Genomic DNA, 24591 nt, shown 5'->3' on the forward strand with positions numbered 1-24591 from the left:
GCCCTCCACACTCCGTGTGCGTAACACTCTAACCAGCCTCATAAATGATGCACGTGTTGATCCTCTCCTCATGTTAAATCGACTTCTACACGCATTTAATGAATGTCCTTACATTTCTATCAGGTACTACTGTACTGTACATGCAGCAGCAGTCTTGAGAATAATACACAAGTAGTCAGTAGCAGAGGTATCTGGTGTTTATATTGACACTATTCAGCTCTTTGTTTTCTCACAACCTGCCCATGAAAACACAATGGAATCCCTCGGGCCTGATTTATAGTGGAGCAGGGAGAAGGTTGCCACAAATGGTTGACCGCGGTCTAGCATGGTGTGTGTGTTTGTGTGTTTAATGATCCTGACAGTTAAGGAGTGTGTGCAAGGCCATTATTCGGTACACACCAGTATCTGTCTGTATTCTACTTTCTAAGTGTGTGTGCAGTGTGTGACTAGAGAAATCCACCAGGAGGAGCATCACTACAGTAGCTCTGTGATGGATGTCCTCATTCTGCCTCCCTCCTCTTAGTAACAAAGCAGCTACAGTAGGTGTCATTTTGAGCTGTCTATTGAAATGGAGAATAAAAAATAGGTTTGGAAATGAGAATCCAAATCAGCGGTGGAAGAAAGTCGACGTGGTTCAGACAGTGAACTTGTTCTCTACAGTTTTCCTTTGTTGCGATAATGGGAGTTGGGTGTTTTTGAACATTCAGGGCATTATCCAAACACTGTCAGCTATCTCTGTGTTATTTTTAGATGCACCCACTGTATCTCCATCCTGCTTTGAGGGATTTAGGATTTAGGATTTAGGATTTAGGAAATTAGATTTTGCTCTCAGCGTGAATGTAGTTTTCTGGGAATAGGAGGTAACATAATACTGCTGCTGGGTGTTCCTCTGAGGACTGAGGGCATTGTCTGAACTCTGAACCCTCATGACCAGCACTGACCTTCACAGCCTTGGCTGGGCCCTCGGCAGTGTGTGTGTGTGTGTGCGTGTGTGTGTGTTTTTGGTTTCACTATCCTTGTGGTGACCAGAAATCATCACAAGGATAGTAAAGCAAGTAAAATTTGGACAAGTGGGGACATTTCGCCGGTCCCCACAAGGAAACAGACTATTTTAGGCATAGGGGTTAGGTTTCGGGTTAGTATTACAATTAGGGTTAGGGTTAGGAGTAAGGGTTAGGGGTTCGGAGTTAGGGGTTAGGGAAAATAAGATTTTGAATAGGAATCAATTGTTTGGTTCCCTCAACGATACTAAAAGAAACGTTTGTGTGAGACTGTGTGTGTATGTGCGTGCGCGTGTGTGTGTGTTTCATTTTATTTATGTTTTGTTATCATTCGTTTTCTGTTCTAGCAGTAGTGGAACTGCCCTGTAGAATGTAGCATGCAGAGTACTGTGCTGAGGCAGGGAGCTGTCCATCTGGTGGTGCTGAAATCCTGCCTCAGCTCACTGACTGCCACTCACTGCTACTGACTGCTACTGACGGCTACTGACTGTTACTGACTGCTACTGACTGCTACTGACTGTTACTGACTGCTACTGAATGTTAATGACTGTTAATGACTGCTATTGACTGTTACTGACTGTTACTGACTGTTACTGACTGCTACTGACTGCTACTGACTGCTACTGACTGTTACTGACTGCTACTGACTGCTACTGACTGCCACTGACTGCCACTGACTGTTACTGACGGCTACTGACTGTTACTGACTGCTACTGACTGCTACTGACTGTTACTGACTGCTACTGACGGCTACTGACTGCTACTCACTGCTACTGACTGTTACTGACTGCTACTGACTGCTACTGACTGCTACTGACTGTTACTGACTGCTACTGACGGCTACTGACTGTTACTGACTGCTACTGACTGCTACTGACTGTTACTGACTGCTACTGACGGCTACTGACGGCTACTGACTGTTACTGACTGTTACTGACTGCTACTGACTGTTACTGACTGCTACTCACTGCTACTGACTGTTACTGAATGTTACTGACTGCTACTGACGGCTACTGACTGCTACTGACTGCTACTCACTGCCACTGACTGTTACTGACTGTTACTGAATGCTACTGACTGCTACTGACTGCTACTGACTGTTACTGACTGTTACTGATGGCTACTGACTGCTACTGACTGTTACTGACTGTTACTGATGGCTACTGACTGTTACTGACTGTTACTGACTGTTACTGAATGCTACTGACTGCTACTGACTGTTACTGACTGCTACTGACTGTTACTGACTGTTACTGAATGCTACTGCCAGCTACTGACTGCTACTGACTGTTACTGACTGTTACTGACGGCTACTGACTGCTACTGACTGTTACTGACTGCTACTGACTGTTACTGATGGCTACTGACTGCTACTGACTGTTACTGACTGTTACTGACTGCTACTGACTGTTACTGACTGCTACTGACTGCTACTGACTGTTACTGACTGTTACTGAATGCTACTGCCGGCTACTGACGGCTACTGACTGTTACTGACTGCTACTGATGGCTACTGACTGTTACTAACGGCTATTGACTGTTACTGACGGCTACTGACTGCTACTGACTGTTACTGACTGCTATTGACTGTTACTGACTGCTACTAACTGCAACTGACTGTTACTGACTGATATTGACTGTTACTGACTGCTACTAACTGCAACTGACTGTTACTGACTGCTATTGACTGTTACTGACTGTTACTGACTGTTACTGACTGTTACTGACTGCTATTGACTGTTACTGACTGCCACTCACTGCTATTGACTGTTACTGACTGTTACTGACTGCTACTGACTGTTACTGACTGCTACTGAATGCTACTGACTGTTACTGACTGTTACTGACTGCTACTGACTGTTACTGATGGCTACTGATTGCTACTGACTGTTACTGAATGCTATTGACTGTTACTGAATGCTATTGACTGTTACTGACGGCTACTGAATGCTACTGACTGCTACTGAATGCTACTGAATGCTACTGATGGCTACTGAATGCTACTGATGGCTACTGACTGCTACTGATGGCTACTGGCGGCTACTGACGGCTACTGGCGGCTACTGACTGCTACTGAATGCTACTGACTGTGTCTGACTGTTACTGACTGCTACTAATTGTTACTGACTGTTACTCACTGCTGCTGGGGCTGCAGATCAATGTGAGGGGGTTTGAGGAGGGGTGAGGGGGTTTGAGCCCTGTGTGGCTGTAGAAAGATAACTGTACCCCTTCCTCCTTCCCCTGTCTGCACACAGAAACACACATACACCGTGGCTCCTCTGCAGACAGCGCTAATCCCAGCAGAGCGTCTGCAGTGTGCAGATTGGAACGGGATCCTGTGTCAACAAGGGATTAGGGGTTGCAGGAATGTATTGAACAGACAACCGACACAAAGACAGAGAAACAGAGAGAGAGAATGGAGGAAAGCATCATTTGGATGAGGGATGTGTACAGTAGAAAATAGGACAGGGCAGTACATGAATATGAGGTCACAAGTCCTCATTGTCTTTGAACACCATAGTTGGTCAATCACAGTCAATCACATTTGAAAAAGAAATCTGAATAAAAAAGAGTGCAACATATTCTTTGCTCCAGCCCATGCATATAGTGCTGTGGGATGCGGAGAGTGGTGGCATATGGACTTCTGACTTCTGCTGAGCCTCATGCTGGCAGCCGTGTTGCCCATCCTCCCCTGAGCTGCCAGCGGATGATGACTGTGTGTGTGTGTGTGTGTGTGTGTGTGTGTGTGTGTGTGTGTGTGTGTGTGTGTGTGTGTGTGTGTGTGTGTGTGTGTGTGTGTGTGTGTGTGTGTGTGTGTGTGTGTGTGTGTGTGTGTGTGTGTGTGTGTGTGTGTGTGTGTGTGTGTGTGTCTCAGGCGTCCTTCAGCTCACCCTGAACACACAGCTCCACTGCCAGGCCCACCAGCTGAGCGAGGGAGCCACCGGATGGAGGAGAAAGGAGAAATAAAGAGAGGCTGAAAGAGAGACAATGGATGGATGGATTTGAAAGAAATAATTGTTTATAGGGAGAGAGAATGGTAGAGAGAGGGAGGGAGAAAATGGGTTCCTGAATCTGAGCGTGCGTCTGTGCAATCAACTGTGCATGTGCTCGTGTGTGTGTGTGTGTGTGTGTGTGTGTGTGTGTGCAGAAAATTATACACCATATCAGTTGTGTCCCATGTACTTCCTTGTCCCTCCTCCTGTCTCCAGGACATCACTGTGTTCTTCCATCAGGTTTATTGTACAGTTCCTCTGTAGCGTCAGTCTGTAATGAGAGTGACCCTACAGGTTAGTTCTTATTACTTTTTTAATATCCCAGCTGTAGATGTGCTGCAGATAGTGGAGAACACAGCCTTATGAGGTGATATTAAACACACACCAATCTCAGTGGAATAAAGTCATCTCGCTAGAAATGTCTTGAATTAGGAATAGAAGAGCGGGCCGTTATATGAAACACTGTTTTACTCGGTCATATTGAGATGTGAACTTTTGTGAATGTCCCTCGGCACTAGGTATTCAACTGCCAGTGAGGTGGGGAGCGAGTGTGGGGAGCGAGATGAGACAAAGTATGGGATGAGAAGACAGAAAGAGAAAGGAGGAGGTAGAAGAGGAAGAGTGAATGAAAGAGTTCTCCAAACAGCTCTATCCAATCAGCCCGTACCGTCCTGGGTCTCCAGCTTGCGTGGTTGGAGGACACTCCTACTGTACCCCCAGAGCCCTGGGCCAGAGGGGCTCTCTTCTTGGTTAAAACATTCAGAACTCCTCCAGGACAGCAGCTCACGACTGGACTGGAGAACAAGAGACACTCACAGTCAGGCTTTTCACTGCTTCTGATGAGTTGATAGAAAACTCAAGGTTACTTATCCACAGAGCTAGAATGAGATTATCATAAACCACTCCTAATCTTAACCAGAGTGATAAGGAAATATCTGATCCTGGACCAGTGGATTGTGGCAACTTTCTGCCTACTTCTAACCTCCCCATCTCTCCTGTCTTCTGCTGTCTCCTTCAGGTAGAACAGGTCATACTGAGGTTGTCCGGGTGGTCTGGGAGCCAGAGAAGACAAGTTTCTCCACGCTGCTCAAGGTGTTTTGGGAGAGCCACAACCCAACTCAAGGTAAAAACCCTCTCTGTCCATCCACACACAGACACCTCTGGTACAGTATTTCCAAACAACTTGCCGTAGTTTAAACCAAGTCTATACTGCTCTCTCTCTGCCCTAAGCTATCCATAGCAAAATGGTGAGTCCGCCATTTTGAGGCGCCTACAATCAGGGTTCTATGGAATGAAGGGAGGGAGGAAGGGAAGGAGAGAGAGAAAGTCACGCTCCACCCAAAGAGGTGCCTGGAGTGTGTGACCTAATCACACACAGCGCTGTGAGTGTGTGTTTAATTTGACCCTTGTTGACCCTGTGTGAGTGTGTGTGAGTCCACAGGGTACACACGGCCCCAGAGAAATGTGCCTCTCTGTGTTAGCTCTGACCCCTCCTCACCTCAGGCACGTCAACTCCGCTGGCCAGCCCAACCTCTGGACAACCTTAAACACACACACACACAAGCTATGACACACAGTGGAGAAGAAGATACACACACACAATATGACCCAGAGTAGAATACACATAGTATGAGGCACATTGTTGGTGACTTTCTTCCACACTGTTGACAGTACTACGTTATCATTCTCAGGTCACTTCAGTGTCATGAATCATGACCTACTTCCTGAGTGGTTTGGCTCCAGAATACTGCTGTTGCACATAGCGTGCAGAATATAACTGTTCATTTCCTCCATTCAACTTTTTCAAAGATGCTATTTTAGATTAGATGGTTTGATATGGTGGGCTCAAACAAAGATCCTGATTAAATACAATATGCATTCATAATGCATTACCCACACTGAGTGTACAAAACATTAAGAACACCTGCTGTTTCCATAACAGACTGATCAGGTGAATCCAGGTGAAAGCTATGATCCCTTATTGACGTCAGCTGTTAAATCCACTTCAACCAGTGTAGATGAAGAGGAGGAGACAGGTTAAATAAGGATTTTGAGGCCTGAAGATAATTGAGACAGGATTGTGTATGTGTGCCATTCAGAGGGTGAATGGGCCAGACAAAAGATTGAAGTACCTTTGAACAGGGTATGGTAGTAGGTGCCAGGTGCACCGGTTTGAGTGCGTCAAGAACTACAACGCTGCTGGGTTTTTCACACTCAACAGTTTCCCGTGTATCAAGAATGGTCCACCACCCAAAGGACATCCAACCGACTTGACACAACTGTGGGAAGCATTGGAGTCAACATGGGCCAGCATCCCTATGGAACGCTTTCAACACCTTGTAGAGTCCATACCCTGACGAATTGAGGCTGTTCTGAGGGCTAAAGGGGGTGCAACTCAATATTAGGAAGGTGTTCCTAATGTTTGTTATATGCAGGTACACTGTATTCACTGAGTATCTTCCCACTGTAGTTTAGTTCCCAAAGTGGATGTAATATTCAGGTAGGTTCAGATAGAGACTAAGGTCAAGTACTCTCTGAAGTGCTGCTCAAAGGCCCAGTGATGCTAGAGGAGGTTAACCTACTGATTCCCATATCATAAGACTCACTGTCATATGCCATGTGATCGTAACAGGACACTACTATCAACAGTATGACCAAAAATGTCCTCTAACACCTAGCCAATGATTGCGTGTTGGAATGGGAGCTTTTTGTCAGGGAACAAAACCAGTGTGGTTCACTGTGTGTCTGCACAGCTCACTCTCCGCTCCCAGCAACAGAATAATTACACAGGCAGGCAGGAAGTATCGGTATCAGTTTCTATATATGGATCAAGGTGAACTGTACTTTGATTGAAATTACAGCGTGGTTGGTCTGGTCTCATCTCCAGGTAGTTTTCCCCAGACAGACAGGGTTGATTGTGAGTTTGGTTCATAAGACGAGCCTGTCAGAGCAAGCACCGTCTGGTGGTTGGTTGGCGAATGAAATTATCTCAGCTTAGGTCCCCTTATAAATAAACTCAGCAAAAAAAGAAACATCCCTTTTTCAGGACCCTGTCTTTCAAAGATAATTTGTAAAAAACAAAATAACTTCACAGATCTTCATTGTAAAGGGTTTAAACACTGTTTCCCATGCTTGTTCAATGAACCATAAACAATTAATGAACATGCGCCTGTGGAACGGTCGTTAAGACACTAACAGCTTACAGACGGTAGGCAATTAAGGTTACAGTTATGAAAACTTAGGACACTAAAGAGGCCTTTCTACTGACTCTGAAAAACACCAAAAGAAAGATGCCCAGGGTCCCTGCTCATCAGCGTGAACGTGCCTTAGGCATGCTGCAACAAGGTGAGGACTGCAGATGTGGCCAGGGCAATAAATTGCAATGTCCGTACTGTGAGACGCCTAAGACAGCGCTACAGGGAGACAGAACAGACAGCTGATCGTCCTCGCAGTGGCAGACCACATGTAACAAGATCTGCACAGGATCGGTACATCCGAACATCACACCTGCGGGACAGGTACAGGATGGCAACAACAACTGCCCGAGTTACACCAGGAACGCACAATCCCTCCATCAGTGCTCAGACTGTCCGCAAAAGGCTGAGAGAGGCTGGACTGAGGGCTTGTAGGCCTGTTGTAAGGCAGGTCCTCACCAGACATCACCAGGCAACAACGTCGCCTATGGGCACAAACCCACCGTCGCTGGACCAGACAGGACTGGCAAAAGGTGCTCTTCACTGACGAGTCGCGGTTTTGTCTCACCAGGGGTGATGGTCGGATTCGCGTTTATTGTCGAAGGAATGCGCGTTACACCGATGCCTGCGCTCTTGAGCGGGATCGATTTGGAAGTGGAGGGAAGACATCCTCCTCCCTCATGTGGTACCCTTCCTGCAGGCTCATCCTGACACGGCCCTCCAGCATGACAATGCCACCAGCTATACTGCTCGTTCTGTGCGTGATTTCGTGCAAGACGGGAATGTCAGTGTTCTGCCATGGCCAGCAAAGAACCCGGATCTCAATCCTATTGAGCACGTCTGGGACCTGTTGGATCGGAGGATGAGGGCTAGGGCCATTCCCCCCCAGAAATGTCCGGGAACTTGCAGGAGCCTTGGTGGAAGAGTGGGGTAACATATCACAGCAAGAACTGGCAAATCTGGTGCAGTCCATGAGGAGGAGATGCACTGCAGTACTTAATGCAGCTGGTGGCCACACCAGATACTGACTGTTACTTTTGATTTTGACCCCCCCTTTGTTCAGGGACACATTATTCCATTTCTGTTAGTCACATGTCTGTGGAACTTGTTCAGTTTATGTCTCAGTTGTTGAATCTTGTCATGTTCATACAAATATTTACACATGTTAAGTTTGCTGAAAATAAACGCAGTTGACAGTGAGAGGATGTTTCTTTTTTTTGTTTATGTATAACCCTTTGTTTGTCTGTTTGTCTGTCTGAGTGTGGTTGTGTGTGTGTCTCTCTCTGTGTGATTTGTCCTTTGTTTATGTCTTCCTCTATATTGAGTGAAAAGTGGTTTCTTTAGTCCAGTAAATTCTCTAACAGTTACACAACGTTGCCTTCTCTCTCTCATTGTCAGGAATGCGCCAGGGCAACGATGTAGGAACGACCTATCGATCAGCCATTTACACATACACACAGGAGCAGCTTGAACAGGCTCTGGCCTCCAAAGAAGACTATCAGAAGGTAAAGTAAAGTTTCTGTGTGTGGGAGTCACATGAACTCAATAATCAGTTCTCTCGAGAGGTTCAAGCCGTAGAAACAAAAGCTGGATGTGAAAGAAAATCCATTTCCCCCGAATAAATAAATACGGAAAATCCTATACAGTAGCCATACGACCCAAACCAGAACACATTATACCACCTTTACATTGAGAAAGACAACGTTTTTTCCCCCGACTGCACCAGTCACATTAAATGCTTGCTGCAACACACCCATCTTTCCAACGAGCATCAGTCTAGGTTCAAATCCCGTCACCTTACAGGGAACATGCATAAAGCCAGGCAGGCTACGCCACCTGCATAATGCATATGTTTAATGGAGAGGGATTGCATGCTGCCACTGATTCCCCTAGTGAGAGGAGGAAACAGGAGGGGAGGAACAGCAGAATCTCTGTGGTGCAATGCTATGTGGAGCAGCTTTACCGCACTAGACCCCACCCTCCCCAACACTGCTGCATGCATGGCTTCCAGAAGAAAGGAGAGACAGACAGAGGAAGAAAGAAAACATGAGCTTACAGTGGAGCTAGGCTGGTCTCTCCTTCCTGCTTCTCTCTCCTTCTCTCTCTCTCCCTCCGGTGGCTACAACCTTACTGCTCTCTTCTCTCTCTCTCTCTCTCTCTCTCTCTCTCTCTCTCTCTCTAGCTCTCTCTCCTCTCTTGTCATGAATCCTTCTGTAACCACTTTCTCTGACCTGATTTCCGCCCTTGCCTCGCTCTCCATTTAGCCGGCCCTTCTCTCCTTTGTTCCGTATGGAAGCTGAGGTATGTCAACCACAGGATGTTAGACAAGTGATGGATAAAGACGTGTCCCTATATCCATTGACAGTTGAATCTCTCATTGGAGAGTGTCGATGAGATGACCTTGAGTGTCTGGGACACCTTCGTTGTTCTATTGTTGAGCTGCTGTATTCAGATGAAGTTCTGCCATACTGTCTTTGTGCAGCGAGGAGACAAGATGAGGGAAAGGTGCGTCAGATCTGTCTGGATGAGCAGTGCTCCACCTCTTCATCGGCAGAACAGAGCATACATACACAGTTGAGTTGAGAACCATTTCATGTACAGTCCTGAAATGTCAACATTGGAGCTATTCAATACATTTCATATCAGGTTAGTTACATTAAATAGTTAACTTTTCCTTCAATAGAAACAATAAGATATTCAGTTGCTGCCAACATACACATTTTCTCTGTTTGCTTACCACCTTCACTGTACCTGACCTGCAGTGGGCTATTCATCGGGCTGACACACCGCTCCATGCAGCTTCCCAGGCCAGGGTTGGGGTGTCTAAGCCAGACGGGGAGATAGGAAGTACACTCCCACGGAGAAGGAGGAGGTGGAGGAGGAGGTGGAAGTGGAGGAAAGGAGGAGGAGAGGAGGAGGAGGTGGAGGAAAGGAGGAGGAGAGTAGGAGGAGGAGGAGGAGGGGCAGCATATTGGTTGGATTTGTTCCTTCACGGAGTGTTGCCTCAAGCTGATGAAGCTACTGGGAGGGAGGCTGAGATCCTGCAGCCTCTCCTCTCCTAATGGCTGGATAGTAACACAGCTGACCAGGGTACACCAGGTCCCTCCATCCCATCCCCCGTTCCTCTACCCCTCCCTCCAAGACCCAGTCTCTCATCAAAATGAGCCCCATTTACACATGCAGTCAGGGGCCACAGCCCAGCAGCCACTGCAGGAGAGGCCTTATATTGGCTATTGTCAGTATCTCCTTTACAACACAGCTGTTATTACTACAAATCATTTTGGCCTGCACATTGTGGACGATTTAATTTATATTTGCAAGCGTCTGTGTTGGGACGTTATGTGTATTAGGTTATAACTAACATAACGGCATTCTCTATGCAGCCTGCCACACACCCACACTGTCTACCTCTACTATCTATCTATCTGGAGTAGATCATTTGAAGGTGTTTCAGACGTATAAAGGGAAAATCATCATTTCATTTCTCCCCTTTAGTAGCACATGATGAGCTGCTACAGTTTCTATTGCTTTGTTAGTTTCCGTGCTGTTTGCTGGTGTTATGAAAGACATTTACTCAGTGCGTGTATGTGGTCTCCCTCTGTGAATTTTGACATTTGCGTCGGTTGGTTGTGGAGTGGGGTCTAATTTATTCTCCGGTTCACGTCTTGTCTACCGTGACAATCATATCATCTGTGAGCGGAGCTCGTCTCGCTGTGTTTTGTCTCGGCTGAAAGGAGGCCATTTGTCACTAATGTCCCCCCTGGTCACGGGTCTGAGACAATGCCACAGCACTTACCTGAAAACCTGTTTATTTTGCTCTAGCATTTGCTATTGTTGGCTGTGTTTATGTTCACAAAGTGGCAGCCTCTGTTTACACAATCACTACTCTGCCAAAGTGTGCTACACACACTCAGACTCACAGACAATACCAACACGCTCACACACTCCCTCTGCTGGCCATGCTGCCTCTTTGTCCTCCTCCCGTCCTCTCGTCTTCCTCCATTGTCTGCTGTCCCCCCCTGCTGAGACATCTGTTCCGCACCACAAACCCAGCAGCACGGCCCTGTTGCCATGGAAACAGAGGAGGCCCCCCCCCCACCCCACCCCAGTTCTACCACTCGAGCTCTATGATTGGTCCAGGCAGTCCTAATGAAGCGGGGTTTGGCTGGGGTTGTAGGTCATCTGTAGAGAGGCACCTCGGCTGCGTTTTAATCAGCTGTTGACCCCCGGCATAATGAAATGGAGGTCAGGCAAGGGTTAATAAAGCCTGCTTTGACTGACAGCTGGGTTCGTAATGGGGGGAGTCAGGGAGGGATAAAGAGAGTTGGAGGGAGTGAGAGAGAGAGAAGGAAAGGGAGAGTGCAATGGCGGGAGGGGGAGGGTAGAGGGTTAAAGGGGACAAGTGATGACAATAGTTGGACGTGCATGTGGCAAATGGAAAGTGAAAGGTCAATATGACAGGGTTGTTTGCTCATTGTCTCCTGGGTTACAGGGAGAGGGAGATGGAGACAGGGAGGGTCCCCCCCCTTCTCCACTTTGGGGGGGTTTAGGCCAGGGTTATTCATATTTATTGTGTCGGAGTGTTGCCGTCTGAGGTGCTGCATCATGCCACGCTGCGGGGGGCGAGCTGCACCGAGAGGAGGGGGGATGGAGAGGGGGAGGGAAGGAGGAGAAGAGGGGGATCCAGAGTGAGGGAGGGAGGAGTTTGCACAGGGACGCTGGGGCACTTCACCCAGTGGGGTCTCCCTCTCCACTGACCCTGCTAGGACCACTAGGAAGTAGATAAACAGAAGTGACCCATACCCCCAATAGATGGATGGCTGTCAATAACAACATTTTACATTACATTTTAGTCATTTAGCAGACGCTCTTATCCAGAGCGACTTACAGTAGTAAATACATACATTTCATACATTTTTTTTCTGTGCTGGCCCCCCGTGGGAATCGAACCCACAACCCTGGTGTTGCAAACACCATGCTCTACCAACTGAGCTACAGGGAAGGCTACAGTCAACAGTCGTTGCCATCTCAGTTTATTTCAGTAAATGATGGTGTAGGAAATCAAATATCAAGCTGGACATAGTTCTAGGCTCGGGTTCAGGGGTTAATATTGGTTTGGAATCAGATGGCCTGGGCTGAAGCGATATGCTGAGGTACTGTAGCAGATGTTTTCATTTCAGATGTAATATGCATGTCTTTGATCTCCAGTTATATCTAAATGGCTGAAAATTGCTTCTCATTGTCTCTAATATTCCATATCTGTTTGCAAACCGCTCGAGAGTCCCCCTTGTCAGTGTACACTTTGCTTAACTTGAAAAGGTACACATAAAATACTTCCGTTTAGAGATTCTTCCTTTTCATCTGTTTTGATCTATATTGCAACTGGCACATTGCAATGTGGACCAAATTAGTAAACATTCTAGATGTTATTTTTACCATATGTTTTAGACAGAATATTTGCATTGAAATTCTTGTATGTCCTCCTGGTATAATCACTGTAAAACCAGATCAGGTGGTTCTATCGTAGTCTTATATGTCAAGCAAACTGAGTTCGGACACAAAGTCTCAGCAGAGACGGAAGAGGAAGCGAGATATCCCACTCCCTGGTTTTGTCTGGTTACATTACATTCAATGAACTACGCAGACCAGACCCAGCTGCTATCACATTTCAATGGTAAACGGCCTGAGTGAACTATCTTTATTCATCCACCATCGTTGGTCTCCGCTCACAGCACCACCATATCCCAACTCATCATCCCTGAACCAAGCTACACTTCCACACTGAGAACACAAAAGGTGACCCTTCCTTTCTCCAACACTAGGGAGCACTGTGTCCCATTCACCATTCACATCATGGCACCTGACTGACACACAGTTCCCTTCTCCTCATCTCAGAGAAATTGAAGTGATTTCATGCTCCTCTCTCAGGACTGGAGATAGAAACTCAGCTATGGCCGGCGTGTTCCCATCTATTAGTGCGTCAACAATACACAGGTTTCTACCTCAGAGGCTGTCGACAACGTGTTCTGCTGCTGCTTACCTCTCCTCGCTGCCGAGACGACCGACCACCTCCACCAATTAGGCCGACTGTCAGTGTGGGTGAGAGATCTGTCTGTAATTATCTAGCTGGCTTCGCCTGCCTGCCCACTGTTATACCTCATTAAAACAGAGACTTCTCCATCACACCATTAGGATGACTCTACTCTCACATCATCAATGCTGTTGACTAGTGCAACTAGCATGCTATCTAGAGGCTATTTGCCATGAACCTCCATATTATCATGAACTTGTATTATCATTTTCCGGCCTCTTGTGTGAGGTTATGGATTTTTATGGCCAGATATTGATGTGGACATAATGACATAGCGATGCTGTTTAGTAGCTCATATGGTATGGCGTAGAGAGCAAACTGAGCTGTGTGTGTGTGTGTGTGTGTGTGTGTGTGTGTGTGTGTGTGTGTGTGTGTGTGTGTGTGTGTGTGTGTGTGTGTGTGTGTGTGTGTGTGTGTGTGTGTGTGTGTGTGTGTGTGTGTGGGTGTGGGTGTGTGTGTGTGTGCCCGCACTGTGCACAATAAGCCTTTCAACAGAAGAACTACTGAGGTGGCTGCAGCTCCACAGACAGACTATTGTCAAGGTGATGACAGGCCTCACAGTAGATCTGATTTAGGGGGGAACCACGGCAACCAGTTGTGCCCTTGATTCAAGATGACAGCAGGGTGTCACTGCAGTTTTAATGGCCAGGGCCAGGCAGGGGTTGTGACAGCAGTGACACTGTGTCACTGTGTCATCCACAGAGCCATCAGGTCATGGTGGGGTAGATTTTGACTGTTTTCTGTGGACAGCAGTCACTGATGTAAGGGCCAACTGAACTTCAGGACAGGGCAAGGAATAAAGAGATTGGAGAAAGATAGAGGACTGTTAGAGAGGAGATATAGATGGTATATGGTAGTCATAACCAAACCTAGACGGTTAGGGGAAAAGGGAAAGAGGACTGAGAGTAAATACACAGGGTACAAAACATTAAGAACACCTTCTTAATATTGAGTTGCACCCCCCCTTTTGCCCTCAGAACAGCCCTGTCTCCTCCACTTCATCTACACTGGTTGAAGTGGATTTAACAGCTGACGTCAATAAGGGATCATAGCTTTCACCTGGATTCACCTGGTCAGTCTATGTCATGGAAAGAGCAGGTGTTCCTAATGTTTTGTACACTCAGTGTGTGTGTGTGTGTGTGTGTGTGTGTGTGTGTGTGTGTGTGTGTGTGTGTGTGTGTGTGTGTGTGTGTGTGTGTGTGTGTGTGTGTGTGTGTGTGTGTGTGTGTGTGTGTGTGTGTGTGTGTGTGTGTGTGAGGTGAAGGTGAGTCTCCTCCCTGGTAATGGGGAGTTGCTCTCCAGCTGTGACAGCCCTTCACCTGCACACCCTCAGGGATCCCCCCTTCTCCTCTCCTCTCTCCCCCTCTTCCTCTCTTCTCTCGTGGAATGACTGAGTGACTGGAGGCCATGGTCGGGCTAATTATCTGTTCCCCCTCCGTTCGCTAGCTGCTCTCGTTATTTCCTGACCAGCTTGCCGGGCCCCGGCCTTGTCCCCTCCACCTCCCCCCATCCTCCCCTGTACCCCCCCCATCTGTGGCAATTTTTGATGGAGCGGCGTGGCATGCTGTTCCCCGACATCCTAATGCACCAGACCAGTTGGTTTAACAAACACGGCGCTGCCAACCATCTGCCGGCCAAATCTGTCTTCAAATTGCTTTAGTAGCAAACTCAACTTTCTTACCCTCCTCTCCTTCCCACTGTTCTCTCTGTCCTTCAGACATAATGACTTGAAATGGAGGGAGGACAGAGGTTGAGTAAATAAGGGTGTTGTTGTGGGTGTCGGGGGGAAATGTTGGATTACACTCACTCGTATTGGAAGAGTTGGAAGACTCTAATATACATGACTGTTGTGATTGCTGGGGTTACTGTAGATTTTGTCTGTCCACCTTGGGAAGACGAATCTGTCATTTTCATCCTTCCTGTTGACCTACAGACTGAACCTTGGCCAATGATTTCTCTCTTTTTCTCCCTCTGTCACGCTGTTGGTCATTCAGTCTTGGATGGTTGGTTGTATAATAACTATTACTTTATAAATATTACACAGGTATTGATTATACACAATATCCAATTGGCTACCTGGTTCTCTCATTGGGCATTCTAAGATATAGCCTCAAACACCACACACGCACGCACGCACGCACGCACGCACGCACGCACACACACACACACACACACACACACACACACACACACACACCTACCTCACATCCATCTCTCCTCTTCTATGATGGCGGTGAAGCTGTGATGGTCTGTCCCCATCTCATCATCTCATCTCGGGGTGTGAACAGCCATGCTACCTCACTGGTGTCAATCATTCTCCTGTCCTGCTGTCCACTTACGGCCTGTTCTTCATAGTTCCCATCTCCTACCTTTAGTTTAGTAAAGGAGTGAAGCAGCCCATCTTATTTCCTCCCTTTTGCTCTTGTCTCACATGCAGACTTTCCCATTTTTGATTTGGTTTCTGATGGTACCGACAGGAGACCTAAACAAGTGGTATGTATCACATTCCCCTAACATCATTATGGACAGAGGGCCTGCTCTGCCAGGGAGTGGAGCCAGGTCAGTGATGACACTCTCTGTGCCAACAGCAGAGACCACACACACACATGAACAAAGCCGGGCATGTAGAACACACACACACACCAAATTCACAAAGACACATGCATGCAGAAAGACACACACACATGCATGAAGTTCATACACAGCCACACATTAGGATACTAACACTATGAGAGTCATAAGAGAGAGTGTTTTCCTTTTCTATCCATCTACTACATCGTGTAGTCTCTAGTCCTAGTCTCTAGTCCTAGTCCTAGTCTCTAGTCCTAGTCTCTAGTCCTAGTCTCTAGTCCTAGTCTCTAGTCCTAGTCTCTAGTCCTGCCTGTCAATGGTGGAATCATTAGAAATGTTTTAAATGTTTCACATTTTGAAATTAGCCAATTATAGAGCATTGTGAATGTCCCCATTCTGATCATCTCAGTCAGGAAGGAACACGTTGACATAGAATAGATGTTTTCTTTCTGCTCATCTGCTTCGAGAACAAAGTATTGTCATTCACAGTCATTTGTAACGGGGGAAGAATGAAGCCGTTTCAGCCACTATCCTGTTCCGTTCTCCATTCAGCTTTGACCAGCAGAGTTGGTGGATTGGGAAGCGTCTGGTTAATTTGATGTCTAGGTATTGAACGTGGATGCTCCGCTGGCTGACTTGATTGTATTGTTCACGTGTGGAGTGATTGGGGAGCTCTCTGTGTGAGGCACTGCACTGCAGGAAATGACCTCTGAGCCAGGGCTGAGGGGCTAAAGAGAAAGGCAAGGTCTCCTTTTCTCTCTCTCCCTCCCCCTCTGCTCATACATCGCTCATTGTCCCGAGGTAGTGTGTGTGTTCCCGAGGTAGTAGTGTGTGTGTTCCCGAGGTGGTAGTAGTAGTAGTAGTGTGTGTGTTCCCGAGGTAGTAGTAGTGTGTGTTCCTGAGTTAGTAGTAGTGTGTGTTCCTGAGGTAGTAGTGTGTGTTCCTGAGGTAGTAGTGTGTGTGTTCCTGAGGTAGTAGTGTGTGTGTTCCTGAGGTAGTAGTGTGTGTGTTCCTGAGGTAGTAGTGTGTGTTCCTGAGGTAGTAGTAGTGTGTGTGTTCCTGAGGTAGTAGTAGTGTGTGTGTTCCTGAGGTAGTAGTAGTGTGTGTGATCCTGAGGTAGTAGTGAGTGTTCCTGAGGTAGTAGTAGTAGTAGTGTGAGTGTTCCTGAGGTAGTAGTAGTAGTAGTGTGTGTGTTCCTGAGGTAGTAGTAGTAGTAGTGTGTGTGTTCCTGAGGTAGTAGTAGTAGTAGTGTGTGTGTTCCTGAGGTAGTAGTAGTAGTAGTGTGTGTGTTCCTGAGGTAGTAGTAGTAGTAGTAGTGTGTGTGTTCCTGAGGTAGTAGTAGTAGTAGTGTGTGTGTTCCTGAGGTAGTAGTAGTAGTAGTGTGTGTGTTCCTGAGGTAGTAGTAGTGTGTGTTCCCGAGGTGGTGGTAGTAGTAGTGTGTGTTCCCGAGGTAGTAGTAGTAGTAGTGTGTGTGTTCCTGAGGTAGTAGTAGTAGTGTGTGTGTTCCTGAGGTAGTAGTAGTAGTAGTGTGTGTTCCCGAGGTGGTGGTAGTAGTAGTGTGTGTGTTCCTGAGGTAGTAGTAGTAGTGTGTGTGTTCCTGAGGTAGTAGTAGTAGTAGTGTGTGTTCCCAAGGTGGTGGTAGTAGTAGTGTGTGTGTTCCTGAGGTAGTAGTAGTAGTGTGTGTGTTCCTGAGGTAGTAGTAGTAGTGTGTGTGTTCCTGAGGTAGTAGTAGTAGTAGTGTGTGTGTTCCTGAGGTAGTAGTAGTGTGTGTGTTCCTGAGGTAGTAGTAGTGTGTGTTCCCGAGGTGGTGGTAGTAGTAGTGTGTGTTCCTGAGGTAGTGGTAGTAGTGTGTGTTCCTGAGGTAGTAGTAGTGTGTGTGTTCCTGAGGTAGTAGTAGTGTGTGTGTTCCTGAGGTAGTAGTAGTGTGTGTGTTCCTGAGGTAGTAGTGAGTGTTCCTGAGGTAGTAGTAGTGTGTGTTCCTGAGGTAGTAGTGTGTGTGTTCCTGAGGTAGTGGTAGTAGTGTGTGTTCCTGAGGTAGTAGTAGTGTGTGTGTTCCTGAGGTAGTAGTGAGTGTTCCTGAGGTAGTAGTAGTGTGTGTTCCTGAGGTAGTAGTGTGTGTGTTCCTGAGGTAGTGGTAGTAGTGTGTGTTCCTGAGGTAGTAGTAGTGTGTGTGTTCCTGAGGTAGTAGTAGTGTGTGTGTTCCTGAGGTAGTAGTAGTGTGTGTGTTCCTGAGGTAGTAGTAGTAGTGTGTGTTCCCGAGGTGGTAGTAGTAGTGTGTGTTCCTGAGGTAGTAGTGTGTGTGTTCCTGAGGTAGTAGTGTGTGTGTTCCTGAGGTAGTAGTGTGTGTGTTCCTGAGGTAGTAGTGTGTGTGTTCCTGAGGTAGTAGTGTGTGTGTTCCTGAGGTAGTAGTGTGTGTGTTCCTGAGGTAGTAGTGTGTGTGTTCCTGAGGTAGTAGTAGTAGTGTGTGTTCCTGAGGTAGTAGTAGTAGTGTGTGTTCCTGAGGTAGTAGTAGTAGTGTGTGTTCCCGAGGTGGTAGTAGTAGTGTGTGTTCCCGAGGTAGTAGTGTGTGTTCCCGAGGTAGTAGTGTGTGTTCCCGAGGTAGTAGTGTGTGTTCCTGAGGTAGTAGTGTGTGTGTTCCTGAGGTAGTAGTAGTAGTAGTGTGTGTTCCTGAGGTAGTAGTAGTAGTGTGTGTTCCTGAGGTAGTAGTAGTAGTGTGTGTTCCTGAGGTAGTAGTAGTAGTGTGTGTTCCTGAGGTAGTAGTAGTAGTGTGTGTTCCCGAGGTAGTAGTGTGTGTGTTCCTGAGGTAGTAGTGTGTGTGTCCCGAGGTAGTAGTGTGTGTGTCCCGAGGTAGTAGTGTGTGTTCCTGAGGTAGTAGTGTGTGTGTTCCTGAGGTAGTAGTGTGTGTGTTCCTGAGGTAGTAGTGTGTGTGTTCCTGAGGTAGTAGTGTGTGTGTTCCTGAGGTAGTAGTAGTAGTGTGTGTTCCTGAGGTAGTAGTAGTAGTGTGTGTTCCTGAGGTAGTAGTAGTAGTGTGTGTTCCTGGGGTAGTAGTAGTAGTAGTGTGTGTTCCTGAGGTAGTAGTGTGTGTGTTTCCGAGGTAGTAGTGTGTGTGTTCCTGAGGTAGTAGTGTGTGTTTCCGAGGTAGTGTAGTGTGTTGTCCCGAGGTAGTAGTGTGTGTTCCCGAGGTAGTAGTGTGTGTGTGTGTGTTTCCGAGGTGATAGTAGTGTGTGTGTGTTTCCGAGGTAGTGTGTGTTCCTGTGTTCCTGTATTGTGCACCTGCGGATCACGCCTTTATTTTAGGCCTAGACATTCCTTTGTTGTAGAAAACTATGTCTTGGTTGCACCGCTATAAAAAAAAAAATATTTAGCTTTGTGTGTGTGTGTGTAGAATTAGGGGCTGGGGTAGAGGGACTTACTAACTGACTACTCTGTCCTTGTTTTACCCCTGCCTTGCCTGTGTGATAACTCCTGATTCCTATGGGTGGATCTCGTGCTCGAGGGCTGCTCCCTTTGTTAGCATGAATTATTCCTAAAAATGAATTTCATCTTTCAATAATTTCTCCTCTTTTGCTCGCCCTCCCTCCTTATTTCTAAAATGTTTTTCCCCTCTCTTCTCTGAGCGTCCATTTCTGTGCACTAAGGCGTGTGTGTGTGTTTATTGTGTCTCTCCTGTCTTCTCCCTCTTTCTAATCCTGCTCTAGCTCTTTAACACGCTGCGTCGGGTTGTATTTTTACTAACATTTTCTCCCTCTTTTTTTCTTCATTTTCCTGCCTTCCTGAAATGTCTGCAATAGAAGGTCATGTTAGGCTGCTTATCGCTACCTTTCACGTTTCTGCCGTTAACCAAGGCGCGCAGGTATTTGCATTCCAAATGAGCACTCTGTCTGACATGCAAACGAATTAGTCTGAATAATGCATTTTGCCATTTAGTAACATGACACAGCTCAGGGCCGCTGGAACAAACACAGCAGACACCGTCTGAGTCAGAGGAGAGGAGGACAGGGACGCCATTTCGGAGATTCTGCCACTAGCACTTCCTCTGACCCAGGATGTAGGTTAAGCTGTAGGGGAGTGTGGGGTAAATTAAGCCAAAGAATTCATGTAATCCACACTTGTTTTGAGGAATCATACGCAAAATGTATAATTTGACCAAATATTTAGGAAGAGATCATTTCATGGAGTCTGTAAAGGAAGAAACCACATGGAAAAAGTGGGAAGCAAGTTAGGTCCAAAAAACTGATTTGAATCAAGTCAAATTAATGACATGATGCTTGTATCTAAACCAAAGTACATAATTTTAAGATTGTTCTATACATCAGTTGGGGTCTCTATAAGTGTCAATATTAGGTCCTAAACCTAGCATGAAAGTGCATCCTTATAAGTGTGTGGGCTAATATAGTCAAAATATTTGCCTTGGGGTAAGTTGAGCCGTTGGCCATGGGGTGAGTTGAGCCAACAGTTGAGCAGATTTGAAGTGTTTTCTGCCCAGCTGGGATATGAGGAAACAACAGAGCTTGGCCTATGTTAAAAGTGTTTGTTAGGTGTTAAGCCTGTATTAAAATGATTAAAAGACAAAACATCTATTGTGATTGTGCTTAGGAAATGTAGTGGTATTGTTTCATTCAGTACAGAAATGTGTAGGCGTCTTAACTTACCCTGTCCTGCCGCTCAACTTATCCCATACCTATTATTCCAAGAGACAGCTTTTTTTTATGTTTTCAAAACTGTAATGTTTACATGAATTCTGATTTATTTCCAGGGATACACAACATCCTGAAATATATGTAGATATCTTTGTTAGAAAGAATACTATATTTCCCTTGACGGAGTGATACTGAATGTATAAAATTGCTCAACTTACCCCACTCTCCCCTATGTGTGTGGCTTTCACACCCACAGAGATACAGTAGATTGTTCATAGTCCATAGAGTGGATAGATACAGTAGATCGTTCATAGTCAATAGAGTGGATAGATACAGTAGATCGTTCATAGTCAATAGAGTGGATAGATACAGTAGATTGTTCATAGTCCATAGAGTGGATAGATACAGTAGATCGTTCATAGTCCATAGAGTGGATAGATACAGTAGATCATCATAGTCCATAGAGTGGATAGATACAGTAGATCGCTCATAGTCCATAGAGTGGATAGATACAGTAGATCGTTCATAGTCCATAGAGTGGATAGATACAGTAGATCGTTCATAGTCAATAGAGTGGATAGATACAGTAGATTGTTCATAGTCCATAGAGTGGATAGATACAGTAGATCGTTCATAGTCCATAGAGTGGATAGATACAGTAGATCATCATAGTCCATAGAGTGGATAGATACAGTAGATCGTTCATAGTCCATAGAGTGGATAGATACAGTAGATCATCATAGTCCATAGAGTGGATAGATACAGTAGATCATCATAGTCCATAGAGTGGATAGATACAGTAGATCGTTCATAGTCCATAGAGTGGATAGATGCAGTAGATCGTTCATAGTCCATAGAGTGGATAGATGCAGTAGATCGTTCATAGTCCATAGAGTGGATAGATACAGTAGATCATCATAGTCCATAGAGTGGATAGATACAGTAGATCATCATAGTCCATAGAGTGGATAGATACAGTAGATCGTTCATAGTCCATAGAGTGGATAGATACAGTAGATCGTTCATAGTCCATAGAGTGGATAGATACAGTAGATCGTTCATAGTCCATAGAGTGGATAGATACAGTAGATCATCATAGTCCATAGAGTGGATAGATACAGTAGATCGTTCATAGTCCATAGAGTGGATAGATACAGTAGATCATCATAGTCCATAGAGTGGATAGATACAGTAGATCGTTCATAGTCCATAGAGTGGATAGATACAGTAGATCGTTCATAGTCCATAGAGTGGATAGATACAGTAGATCGTTCATAGTCCATAGAGTGGATAGATACAGTAGATCGTTCATAGTCCATAGAGTGGATAGATACAGTAGATCATCATAGTCCATAGAGTGGATAGATACAGTAGATCGTTCATAGTCCATAGAGTGGACAGATACAGTAAGAGTTAATGCTTCAGTATGGAGTAGCTCCATGGTTTGGGATGTGATCAAGGAACCTGTGTGTGTTCATATGAGGAGTTAATATCCAGCCTTACTGTCTGCCTTCCTCGCCTCTGTGTTCAGTAGACAGAGAGAGCCGTTGAGGAGACCCAAGCCCCCTGGATCTCCCAGGGGAGCCCCTGTCCTCGTCTACCCCCTCATGGTGGTCCCAGGTGGGGCCGGGGGTGCTTGTTAGGGGTAGGATAACCCCTGACCAGGAGCCCCCAGCTAATGAAGGAGTGAGCGAATGATTGGAAGGAGGGGTAAATGATGGATGGGGTTTAGAGGAGAGGTGTGACCTTTGTTCACAGCATGTCACTCTCAGCTGATGAGATGTATGTGTGTGTCAGCTGATTAAGGCTAGTGTGTACTCAGCCAACATAAAGACAAAGAAAAGAGTTCAGACGCATAAAACAGAATTTTCCGTCTCTTCCATTGAAGCTAACAAGCAACAGAAAAGGGACCTGCAGTACCAGGGTACTGGCCAGACTGAATTGGAGAGTGGCTGAATGTCAAGTCCCATTAGCTTCCATCCACTGCTAAAGCGTTGTCTCCTAGACCTACCATGACTCACTGCTTAGACACAGAAATGAGAGATAAACATGTCATTCTTCTTCTGCATGGTTTCCTTTGTCTCTCAGATGAATGAGCCATCTGCTGCCAGACTGACATGTACACATATGCAAAAGTATGTGGACACCCCTTCAAATTAGTGGATTTGGCTATTTCAGCCACACCCGTTGCTGACAGGTGTATAAAATCGAGCACACAGTCATGCAATCTCCATAGACAAACATTGGCAGTAGAATGGCCTTACTGAAGAGCTCAGGGACTTTCAACGTGGCACAGTCATAGGATGCCACCTTTCCAACAAGTCAGTTTGTCAAATTTCTGCCCTAATAGAGCTGCCCCGGTCAACTGTAAGTGCTGTTATTGTGAAGTGGAAATGCTCAGTCGCGAAGTGGTAGGCCACACAAGCTCACAGAACGGGACCACCAAGCGCTGTAGTGCGTAACAATTGCCTGTCCTCGGTTGCAACACTCACTACCGAGTTCCTAACTGCCTCTGAACTCAATGTCAGCACAACAACTGTTTGTCGGCAGCTTCATGAAATGAGTTTCCATGGCCGAACAGCCGCACGCAAGCCAAGTGTGCAATGCCAAGTGTCGGCTGGAGTGGTATAAAAACTCAATATTCACTTCATTTCACAATAAGGTACAGAAGTGAAGTGAAACTTCCAGAAGCTGTTAAATGAGGGCCAGGTTGACAGGATGGGTAGTGTAATGTATAAGTACACATGAATTACAAGTAAGTACCCCTCAAGATAAACTTCATTTTAACTAGTAAAATCCTGTGTAATGCATAGTAATTACATTGTACTTAGGCAAACATTACTATGCTTTGAAATAGTTTATTTTTCCACATATCCAAGTTAACCCAGGTTCACTTTATTTTGGTGGTAAGTGCTAGCAATTATGTTGAGTGAAGATATATTTTCAACAGTGGACATTTATGGTTAAGTAATTAGAGCCTATTGAGCAGAATCTCTCAGCCACCCAAGACATCAACGAGGGGTCACAACCTTTGTGACAGTTGTTACTGAATCAAATAAAGCTGAGAAGAAACAAAACAGTAAGTTTGTGAATTTAGTGGAAACCATCCCGTTTGTAACAAGCACGGTAACAAGCATTCATTGTTACACCTTTGCAATTACAGACCGCAATACTTGTTAGTGTAATAGTCAGTTAAGAACAAATTCTTATTTACAATGACGGCCTACCCCGGGAGCCACTCGGGAGCCCCTTAAAATGAAGTGTTACCTAAATATACCCACATTTTCCACACTGACCATGGAACTGTGTGATGCCAAGTCTTGCGCCATGCGTCAAGTTCAAAGTAACGGTTTGTGCTCCATATTGATTTAATAAGCCTACAGTTTTATTTTTACTACCATTTCTATTTGGCCTTCATTAAATAGTATATAAAGGTAGGCTAAATCAAATGATGTAATGGAATGATAACAATGTAGGGAAGGGAAAGAACACTAAATTAGCAGTTAAATATGCGTGGTTATTAGGCTACTTACAGTCACTACCGATAATGGCTAATAATATTTAACATAGGCTATAGCCTATAAATTGAAGGGAACAGAAAAGTTGGGACATATTATTAAAACATTCTAGAGCACACAGGTTACATTTGGTGTGACTCTTCGCCATGTCATCCAATTTGACTTGCGTCTCCACACAGCATTTCATACTTCACTGTAGGAAATGGGCATAAATAGGCCTACCTGTCATGTTGATATTGTCACACCCTGATCTGTTTCACCTGTCCTTGTGCTTGTCTCCACCCCCCTCCAGGTGTCGTCCATCTTCCCCATTATCCCCTGTATATTTATACCGGTGTTCTCTGTCTGTTTGTTGCCAGTGTTTTTCCTGTCAGCTCCTATTGTTTCCCAGCATCTCATTTCTCGTCCTCCTGGTTTTTGACCTTTGCCTGTCCTGACCCTGTACCTGCCCGCCTGACATCTCTGCCTGTCCCTGAGCCTGCCTGCCGTCCTGTACCTTTGCTCCACCTCCGGATTACTGAACTCTGCGTGTCCCTGATTCTGCCTGCCGTCCTGTACCTTTGCTCCACCTCCGGATTACTGA

The 24591-nt window shown here is 45.9% G+C and overlaps 1 protein-coding gene across 1 annotated transcript in view; it reads left to right on the forward strand.

The window, feature by feature from the left end:
- Positions 1–24591, forward strand: part of LOC106571446 (mitochondrial peptide methionine sulfoxide reductase) — a 110065-nt gene that overhangs the window by 79241 nt on the left and 6233 nt on the right. Inside the window, exons 4-5 of the mRNA XM_014144564.2 lie at positions 5013–5117; positions 8587–8693. Coding sequence (XP_014000039.1) covers positions 5013–5117; positions 8587–8693 — 212 coding nt within the window. The remainder of the gene's footprint in view (positions 1–5012; positions 5118–8586; positions 8694–24591) is intronic.

The sequence above is a fragment of the Salmo salar genome, chromosome ssa15 (genome assembly GCF_905237065.1).
Source record: "Salmo salar chromosome ssa15, Ssal_v3.1, whole genome shotgun sequence".
NCBI classification, from domain to species: domain Eukaryota; kingdom Metazoa; phylum Chordata; class Actinopteri; order Salmoniformes; family Salmonidae; genus Salmo; species Salmo salar.